Consider the following 10,523-nt stretch of genomic DNA (forward strand, 5'->3'; position numbering starts at 1 on the left):
GTACAGGGGCCAGTAGGTAAGTCTTTAAAACACTCTTTAATAAACTCTGGCTTCACTAACTACGCTGATGCTGCTTTGTTGTGTGTGTAGGGACTTTTCAGCAGCATTAGTGGTTAAAAAAGACCTTTGAATGCCTTCACCGTGCTGCCCGAGCTAATCACTGTTAGCCACGTCCGGCTGTTAGCGACTCTCCTGGATTTCTTTGTTAATAGTTGTTAACAGACGGGACGGACGCACAGTGGGACGGCGCCCTTAGGAACCTCAATGATCTCTGGTGTGCTTGTGAAAACCCTTCTGGTCATGAATTTGCCTTGAATACGTTGAGAAATTTTAACTTTTGCGGCAGATTTCATGCAGACGTTATGCACTGTATGCAATACTTTTCTACCTAGGATGGTGAAGGCGTGACCCGCCCTACTCACATCCATCCCCCCCCCCCGACCTCTTCCCTACACGGACTCTGAGGCAGGGCGGTGTTGATGAACCAGGGGATTTGTATGTCCAAAAGATCCCAACTGATTTTCCATTGGCATTGTTTCTGCGGTGAGCTTGAGCCCAGAGCCCGCGGTGATTTCACATACTTGTTCTGTGAGATCAGGCCAGACTATAATTACCAAGCAGCTGCGGCTCTGACTTACGTGATCAGCATCGACTGGTTCTCCCGATCTGTGGAGGAAAATAGAGCCATGTTAGGAGCAAAAGTGGGATCTAAAAATCCATTTTTAAGTCAAAAGTTTTCAGTAAATGCTTTTAATTTAAGCCATCGTCGGAGACTTAGGCTAGAACGAGGACTGGGACAACAGGACCTCCGCATTTAATCAATTATTATCCATTAACTGGTTTTAGAGCGAACAAACTGAGCTCCAGCTTGGTTTGGTCAGAGGTTGGCGCTATAGGCTGCACATGGCTGTAGTCCTCCAGTGAACAGAGCAGATAAGAAGAGGTTGATAACCGGACACATCTCAACATCTATGGGGAGAAAGCTGGTGATGTCAAATGTCTCATGCTGTCTGCAGACGAAGACACGTCACAGGAGTATCTGGGAAGACGCCGACAGGAAACACGTGATCAGTCATGTGACTTAAAGGTTGAATATGGAGAATAAGCAGAACAGCTCCATCTAGTGTCTCAAGATCTTAGTCGCAACGACAAAAGGTAATTAAAGCAGTCGGGTTGCCAGGAGATCGGAGTCTGTTTGAGCCTGTTTGAACCCGTCCCCTCCAGAAAATCACAGCATCAAAACAAGGATTAGAGGAGTTTGACTGACAGTTAGCGTTAGCCGTTACAGCTAAGTAAACATGCTAGTTAGCTTACAGATCAAGGAAAAGCGTAGCCATGTGGGTGTGCGTTTGAATGCCGTTGAACCTTTATCTCAGTCCGTGGAGTGAATGCTTTGCCTATATTGACTCTGGTTTTTGCCCTTTCACAGCATCATTAAACCTGTTTAAGGACAAAAGAACATTCTAGTCTGTGTGTTTAGCTCATATCTCCATGACAACACTGAGGGGGAGGGGCTAGTTTTGATTTCATTGGAGGTTAAAGTTTATGAATAATTAGGGGCGTGGCCTCTTGAGTGACAGCTAGCCTCTGGCTCTCACTTCTCCTCGGAGGTAAACGTCAGCCAGATGGATGTACGCCCCTCCCCACATCGTCACATACATGCCCTTTTTTGGTCAGAGGAAATGAGGCGGAGTCAACGTCTGACAAGATGGTGACTCCCGTGGGCGAGGACGATTGGATCCAGTTGAGAGGACGGACCTGACGGAGACGCTACATCTGTTTTTTTATACAGTCTATGATACGGGTGACTCACTCTGCAGCAAGTCCGTGTAGGCGTTGTCAGCGACGGCGTAGACATGGGGTGGTGTTTCTATGCGACGCCTTCCTTTATATGCTGCTACCACCCCTGTGGCGTAGACCGGCAGCCACTTGTACGGGTTGATTGACACACAGAACAGACCGGAGTAGGTCTATAGTACAGAGAGACAGGTTATTTGTACGTCATGTCCTTCCAGATGTTGTGCAATGATTTAGAAAGTGTGTGTGCCTTGCCCACTTACGTAGATCATCCACATGCTGAACCTCCTCTTCATGTTGAAGAGGACGGTGGCTTCGTTTAGGTGCGTCAACAAGGCCATGTCCTCTAACATGTCAAACCTCTCCGGGTTCGATTGCTGGAGGTCTTCTTCTTTAACCACCAGGAACTGAAACACGCACATAAGTTATAGATTAGAGTTTCAGCAGTTCAGAGATACAAACAGCTTCTACGTTACTCTGTTTGACCATGAGAGAAATGTCTCGAAGAGGACATATCTTGGCCACAGTTGGTCAAAAGAAATTAAAGGTTTATGTAACATTGTGGAATATCTGTACCCCCTAAAATGGTGATCATTGTGAAGACTTAGGGCGCCCTCACACTGTCCTTCCGCACCCCGCCCCGGGCTTTAGGGTCCTTGTCCCCCCGCGCCCCAGGCCCGTTTGTACTCACACTACCTGGGTGTGGTAGTGCTTCTTGCCTGCTTCTTGCCATGCTTCTTGCCTGTCCATACGTCATCACGCCGTAACACGTCACACGCATTGATGACGTCATGGCGATGCGTGGCTTTGTTTCCAGATCTTTCCGTAGACCTCGGAGTTTTTGTGCGTCTTGTCGACTGTTTTTGAATCTTTTCATCGACCAAATCTGCAGTAAACACTCCACCTCCGCATCACACCAAAGTGAACCTTTCACCGCCATTGTTTGAAATGTCCGCGCATGGTCCCTCCTTCTTTTTTCTACGTCCCAACAGGCGCACAGGAAATGACCTCAGAACCGCCGTAGGCCTCGTGCTCGTACACGTGTGCACGCTCGTGCTCGTACACGTGTGCACGCTCGTGCTCGTACACGTGCAAACGTGCTTTACTAAAGCCCACCTCTCCCAAACGGGGCGTGGACGGCAAGCGTACCGCTCCTAGGCGTGGTACGGTTGCACTCACACCGGTCAAACGCACTAGGCTTGACCTGTTTTGGCCCGGCGCGGAAGGATAGTGTGAGTGCGCCCTTACAAGATAACCCCGTTGTCACTGCCAACTCTAAACCAATCTGCGCCAACACTCAGGGCAACTGAGACCGCAGCGCTTTGAGAAGACGTGGTATAAAGTGCAACACTGTCCGTGCAGGACTTGTGAGGAGGTCTGGGTAGACACCCAGATGACCGCTGTTCACACCATATTCTCATTAGCCAGCCCGTATGAAACAGATCGCTATGAAGAAAAACAAATAGTGATGGTTAAGTCCACAAACGACTCGGTCCTGTGGCCTTTTTCGGCACTTACATGAATCTAAAAAGCCATCAAGACAATTTTTTCCGTGTATAAACTATTAACGGAGAAATCCTGCAGAGTCGCTAACAGCCGGACGCCAGTTGAGGTGGTTCAGGATCATCTGGTAAGGATGAACCCTGGGCGCCTCCCTAGGGAGGTGTTCCAGGCACGTCCAGCTGGGAGGAGGCCTCGGGAAGACCCAGGACCAGGTGCAGAGATTAGATCTCCACACTGGCCTGGGAACGCCTCAGGATCCCCCAGTTAGAGCTGGTTAATGTGGCCCGGGAAAGGGAAGTTTGGGGGCCCCTCCTGGAGCTGCTGCCCCCGCGACCCGACCCCGGGATAAGTGGTTGGAGATGAGATGAGATGAGTGAAGCTTAAACTTTGCATTAAAAACAGCCTAACTGAGTTATTGATGACTGACTCACCCGTCCGTCCCTGGTCTCCACCGTGGTCTTGTTTCCATTCAGCTCTTTAACCTCCACTTCGATGTACGCTTCAGCTTCATCGGGCAGCCAAACGCGCTTCGTACCTGGGAGAACAACACCACCACAGTTTCAGTATTGGTACACAGACGATGTGTAGATGGAAGTACGAGTCTTTATTTACCGTCAAAGGCCAAAACTTTAGCAGCCAGATGCTCCAAGTTGGTGAGACGAAGGAAGCGAGCGGCTTCTCCAAACTCCGCCAAATCCAGGAACCGAGACATCTGAAGACAACAACACGGGTTATTCAAAGGTCTCTCCCCCTTCTTACATTGAACGGTCTTGTTGTTTATTCATTCATTCATCTCGGGGTCGTGGGGGGCTGGAGCCAATCCCAGCTGACATCGGGCGTGAGGCGGGGTCCGCCCTGGACAGGACGCCAGTCTATCACAGGACACATAGAGACGAACAGAGACAGACAACCATTCACACCTACGGGTGATTTAGAGTCATCAATGAACCAAACACCTGCACGTCTGTGGGAGGAAACCGGAGAACCCGGAGAAAACCCACGCAGACACAGGGACAACATGCACACTCCACACAGAAGGGACCCAGCCGGGGCTCAAACCTGGAACCTTCTTGCAATGAGGCGAATCTCAAAGCGATGCTATTAGAGATGGTCACAAGTCACTTTCTGCAAGTTCGAGTCACGTCTCAAGTCTCTGAGGGCGGCAGCAAGTCCCAATCAAGTCTCTTATGGTTTTAATAAATAACAATATAGAGCTGGAGTTCAACTGTATTTTATAATTACACACGGCCCGACGAATGACAGTTTATAATGTAGTGCAAATAAAGAAAGTCTGCTGCTCTCGTCACCTGGAACTAATCACAGACACACCTGAAACTGCACGTCCTGCTCTCATCGGAGGATTTTAAAGAAGTTTTAAGTAACTTAGACGCAGACACATCCGGCTGTAGATATTCTGCATGAAATATTCATCATTAAGGTGGATTTTGAAGCAACGATGGAGCGTGAGTTTGGCCGGAGAATCGGAGCAGCGGGGGCGGAGCTGCAGTCGCTCTACCGCACCGTTGTGACGAAAAGAGAGCTGAGGAAGGCAAAGCTCTGGATCTACCTCTCAGTCCTGGTTCCTACCCTCACCTGTGGTCATGAAAGCTGGGTCAGGACCCAAAGAACCAGGTCCAGGTCAGGACCCAAAGAACCAGGTCCAGGTCCAAGCGTGTGAAATGTGTTTTCTCAGGAGGGGGTCTGGAGTCTCCCTTAGAGAGAGGGGGAGAAGTTCAGCATCCGTGAGGAACTCGGAGTAGAGCCGCTGCTCCTTTGCGTTGAAAGGAGCCAGTTGAGGTGGTTCAGGATCATCTGGTAAGGATGAACCCTGGGCGCCTCCCTAGGGAGGTGTTCCAGGCACGTCCAGCTGGGAGGAGGCCTCGGGGAAGACCCAGGACCAGGTGGAGAGATTAGATCTCCACACTGGCCTGGGAACGCCTCAGGATCCCCCAGTTAGAGCTGGTTAATGTGGCCCGGGAAAGGGAAGTTTGGGGTCCCCTGCTGGAGCTGCTGCCCCCGAGACCTGACCCCGGATAAGAGGCTGAAGATGAGATGAGATAGTCCTGTATTTTGTTTTGGCAGCTCATTACGCTGCTGCCTGTCTTGGCCAAAGCAAAAAGAGACTTTTAACGTCAGTGAGCTCTTCCTGTTGAATAGATAAACATTCCTCCAGCCTCTCAAATGCAGCGTAATGGTGAGCTAATAACGCAGTAACGTTAACAATTAACCTGTAATGTAAACGTGTCTTTAGCAGACATTAGTAACGGTGTTTTTCTCACGGTTTAACGGCGTTAGCCAGCTGACGGAGGCACCGACGCCAATCTAAAAGTGAATCTCTCACAAAGCTCACATCAGTACCAAGAGAAATTTAGTAACAAGCTAACATTGATAGTTCTCAAGTCCTATTTGTGTGTGACGCAGACTCCAGTCCCCATCTCTGGTTCCTACTGAAGACGTAAATCTCTAAAAACTTGGTGCTCACTGTGGTTTTATCAGACAAACAGGTGCATTTGTTGGGGACTATTTTCAGCGGCGAATTAATCCACAGTTGGTGCTGTAGTGAGTAGTGGTGGACAGTGGAGCTCTACATAGCAGGCGATGCACTTCAAGAGTGATCTCCAACATCCCATTTGAAACCAGTCCGTCTCGTCCTTTTAAGGCACTGCGGACTCGTCGTTAGCGCTCCAATTAAAGCCCCAAAAACAGACCCAAACCAAACTATGGCAACCATTCTCACAATACACTTGGCCTACCTAAACGCATTACTGCGGATTCCACGCAGAGCTAACAGCTGCCACATCAGCTCAAGAGGATCCGCTCACAATGCCCAGGCGTCTCCCTCTGTTATTTCCACTGTCACACACACACACACAAACAAACTGCCAGGACGACTCATGGCTGTAAATATAACCGTTTGGTAAGCCACCAGCCACCAGCCACCAGCCCCCAGCCACCAGCCACCAGCCACCAGACACCAGACGATGCCGTTTGTGAGTGTTACTGAGCCTTAAATGGGCTCGGAGGAAAGATGACCATGTCAACAACAGGGCGAGGTTTTAACTCACTGAGAAAGTTAAAGCAACTAGAATCCTAGAGATCATCCGTGTAAAGCCTGGTCCTCACTGAAAGATGGTTAAAGTCTTAACAGCGAGAGTTCACACATAACGACATCCAATGTTCCTTTAGTGCATGGGTGTCAAAGTGATCCAGTAAAGGCTGCAGGTTTTCATTCCAACCAATCAAAAACACACCTGGTCCAACAAATCAACTGTGTGAAGACAGTTCAGGTGATTGAGTGACTCCAGTCAGGTGTGTTGTTGCTTGGTTGTAATGAAAACCTGCAGCCACAGCGACTCTTTACTGGATCACTTTGACACCCCTGCTTTAGTGTGTGGAGAGCAACGATTGGTCCCAAACAACGCGACACATTCAGTCATTCTTTGAAGAACAAACAGAGTCTGAACGCGCAAAACCAGAAATGACAACTCTCAAACGTGACTTTAGAGCCGGCGTGTGTTGTGGGAATGGATTCTTCACTAAAGATCAACAAACAGGATCAGCTTTTCTTTTTCTCCGTGGTTCATTTTGCCAAAGCATTTTTTTTCTGCAGACAAAAATACGTTCACCCCTGCATCCTCACAAAGTCAGAGTCTAGCAGGAATGACCACGAGCCAAATCTCGCACAGTCTTTTAGAGGAAGGGACGCAAACACTTGAACAGTGGCACCGATGGTCAAAACGACTCATTTTACCTGCAAAAGGCTCAAACTCCGCCAAAACATTTAAAATTTGGACCAAAAGCTAATTTTGCCCTCAAACAACACAACTTTCACACGAGTGCATCAGCGCTTCCAGTCAGTCATTAAACAAACTACAACATCAGCTCTCACTGTGAGTCAGTGCTGCGTCTCCGGTCAGCAGCTCGCACATCAGTGCTGATTTTGCTTTCTTGCAAAAATAGATCCAGAATCATAAACAATGATTTTTCACCTGTTATTTAAAGCAGTTTTCATTCTTGTTTTTTAGATTGTGGCTAAGAAATTAACTATTCCAACAGAAAACACAGATATAGTATAAAGACCCATCGCTGTGACAGACATAAGGACAATAACAATAAAAACTCTGTACGATAAAGAGAAAAATCTCTTCTAGTCAATTCTCTGTTGACGCATCGGCCGCATGACCTCATCCACATCACACTCAGTATTTTCTCTTGCGATGCACTGAGGGAAACGTCTTCCTGCGTGCCTGATCCAGCCTTGGCGTGCCTCTGCATCTATATCTTGGGCAGCAGCGGTCATTGCATCGATCAAGGGCATCTGGTCACAGGGGCGATGATCGTACACCTTCCATCTTCATGCACTGAAGAATTCCTCTATAGGACTTAAAAATGGAGAGTATGGAGGAAGCCTGCAGACTGACTGCAGATTGAAAAGTTGTGTGAAGCAGTGTCAAACAGCTGCTTCAGTGATTTCACACTGGTCAAGAAGTTTTTAAGACATGGGAACATGTGTGTTCTGTTTGGTTCCCACAGCTAAAGCAGTGGAGTTTGGATGCTTGAACGACATCTGCGTTAACTGATTTGCAAAAGGGTGCAATGACAACGGGTCGACTCATCTGCAAGAGGTGTGTTTTGCTCTGCTGAGAGAGCGATGATGAAGACTGAGAGGTCACCAGTTTCTTCAACCAGGTCAAAGCAATCAAAAACAACTGTAATTCAGCGTGTCGGTCGTTTCCTCCATCACTGGATCAGTTATTTGTCTCTAAACGCCTCAAAGATGTTCAATTTTCTGTCACAGAGGAGAAAAGAAACCAGGAACTATTCACACTCACGAGCTGTTCCCAAGGATTCAGATTAAATTAAAGGATCAGCGGATTATCAGAATAAATGATTTAATAGCTGAACACTGATGGATTTGTCTTTGCGGCTCTACTTGATGAACTGAGCCCAGTAAAACCTGCAGGATCACTTCAGAAATTAGCATTTTTTGGGCCCAGTTTCACTGTTTTCCTCCTGACCGCACGATGAATAAGAACTCCTGACTCCTTCCTCACCATAGCAACGACCCCTGAGGCTTATGGGTAGTGTAGTAATTGGATGTTAGCACCCGTCTAACACTAATAAGCAGTGTACTCACTGTGCCGGGTCGCTCTGCTCTGCTCTGGGCTCTTCAGACGGACTTGTTGTTGCAGCAGCAGCAGCGTAGTGTGTGAGGATGTGCCGACCAACAGGACGAGTTAACCCCGCGGAGCATCATCCTCACTTTATAACCTCCCCCGTGAAGGTCACCGCAGCTCGTGCCCCCCCCCCCCCGGCTGCAGCTGACTGGTGGGACGGGGCTCAGTGAAGGGTCATAAATGGCTCGCTGCGGTGCGGCTGGAAATACCAGAGTGAAGCTGAAGTAAAGCCCCGACCTCATCCCTCTGTTCTCCCTCTGTCACCTTCTGTTTCTGAGGCTATGTATGGAAACCAACGCTGCTCTCCTCGTTTCTGTCCATCTGTCCATCCAGACTATCTATGGACATCGAACCTCCATCTCTCTCTCTCTCTCTCTTCCTCCCCTCCTCTCTTTGCTCTTCCATTTGAACGATAATTGCGTTTAATCACAACTCGAGTCTCAGTTTAGGAGTTTTTTCTCGTAATTTCTGTCACGTCTGACAACATCCCTAAGGGTGCACTCCCACTGTGCCTCCGTACCACGTTTCACAGCTAAAGTGTGGTTCCTTTGACCAGTGTAAGTGCAACCGTACCACGTCTAGGAGCGGCACGATTGCCGTCCACGGCCCGTTTGGGAGAGGTGGGCTTTAGTAAAACACGTTTGCACATGTACGAGCACGAGCGTGCGCACGTGTACGAGTGCGAGGCCTACGGCGATTCTGAGGTCAGTGGGGAGAGGCGCCCGTACCCTAAAGCACGGGGCACGGTACAGATGGACAGTTTGAGCCCTTGACCCCTTTGATAAGCCGTGTTCCTCTGAGCTGCAGTCTTTGTGTTTTCAAATGGTGCAAAATGGAGTTTATGCTCAAAATGAGTCGTAATGTCCTGATTCAGAAATACGTAGGGTCACAAAACTCAGGGTTCAGCTCGTGTCGTGGTTCTGAGTCACAGATCGGATCTTTTCTGCTCAACAACAACACAAATATATAAAAATAAATAAAGTGCAAAGTGAGGTATTAAGCCTGCCTTTTTTAAACACGGATACATTCATTTAAAGAGAGTTAACCCTCGACCCTTTGATAAGCCCTGCTCCTCTGAGCTGCGTTGTTTCTGTTTTCAGATGGTGCACGTCGTGGAGTTTACACTCAAACGAGTCGTGATGTCGTTGGATTCCGAAAGAAATCGAAAGTAGCTTCGTAGTTTGAGCCAGAAATACACTTTTTTAGATCTAACACCTAAATTTCGGTCGATACTGAGCCCTTTTTTCTCTCTAAAGATTATTTTTTGGCAGTTTTTCAAGCTTTTATTTTGTAGGACAGACAGGAAATGGGGTGAGAGAGGGGGGGGGGGGGTAGACACGCAGCAAAGGGCCGCAGGTCGGAGTCAAACCCACGGACCTTCAGCCTCTTTACACGGGGTGAACGCTCTAACCACTGTTTCACCGCGACACTGAGCTCTTTTTGCATGAAATTTGCATTTAAATTCGCCTTAAATTGTATTAATAAGTATTATTATTAGTTTTTTACACTCACTGCTTTTAATGAAGTGCATTTATATAAAACAAGGATGACACAAACAAAATGGAGTAAAGACAACAAGATGAAACAAGCAAACAACAACAAAAGAACCGCAAAGAAAAACAAAACAAGAAAAATATAGAAACAAAGAAACAGTCCAGAGTAGTTTCATGTACAAAGAAATATATTCAGTTTAATTTCATAGAGGAGGAAAAAAACATAAAGTTTAACGAGCTGATATCAGACTATTGTGACCTTTTAATCAAGGTTCAAAATTATTGTTTATTCCTTTAATAGTTGACGACAAATTGATGATGATTCACTTCTGCAGCTGTAGTTTGCAGCCTGTCTCATCTCACAGGCTCCACTTATCTTTGTTTTCAGGTCCCTGTGACGTCACAATAACTCAATAATCACAAAAAGACACAAAACATCCACAAAAAGACACAAAACAACCACAAAAACACACAAAAAAACACAAAAGACACAAAATAACCACAAAAACACACAAAACAACCACAAAAAGATACAAAAAACAGGAAAAGACAC

General features: G+C 47.4%; 1 protein-coding gene across 1 annotated transcript in view; it reads right to left on the reverse strand.

Annotated features, from left to right (window-relative positions):
• The window catches only part of LOC310951672 (myosin-7-like), a 35,444-nt gene extending 26,918 nt beyond the window's left edge, over positions 1-8,526 (reverse strand). The window contains exons 1-6 of the mRNA XM_083920009.1: positions 8,438-8,526; positions 3,913-4,012; positions 3,732-3,835; positions 2,061-2,204; positions 1,814-1,970; positions 639-666 (exon numbers count right to left, since the gene is read on the reverse strand). Of these exons, the coding sequence (XP_083776135.1) occupies positions 639-666; positions 1,814-1,970; positions 2,061-2,204; positions 3,732-3,835; positions 3,913-4,012 (533 nt within the window). The 5' untranslated portion in view covers positions 8,438-8,526. The remainder of the gene's footprint in view (positions 1-638; positions 667-1,813; positions 1,971-2,060; positions 2,205-3,731; positions 3,836-3,912; positions 4,013-8,437) is intronic.
• Positions 8,527-10,523: the final 1,997 nt, after the last annotated feature.

Source organism: Echiichthys vipera (assembly GCF_963691815.1).
Source record: "Echiichthys vipera genome assembly, chromosome: 9".
Classification (NCBI taxonomy): domain Eukaryota; kingdom Metazoa; phylum Chordata; class Actinopteri; order Perciformes; family Trachinidae; genus Echiichthys; species Echiichthys vipera.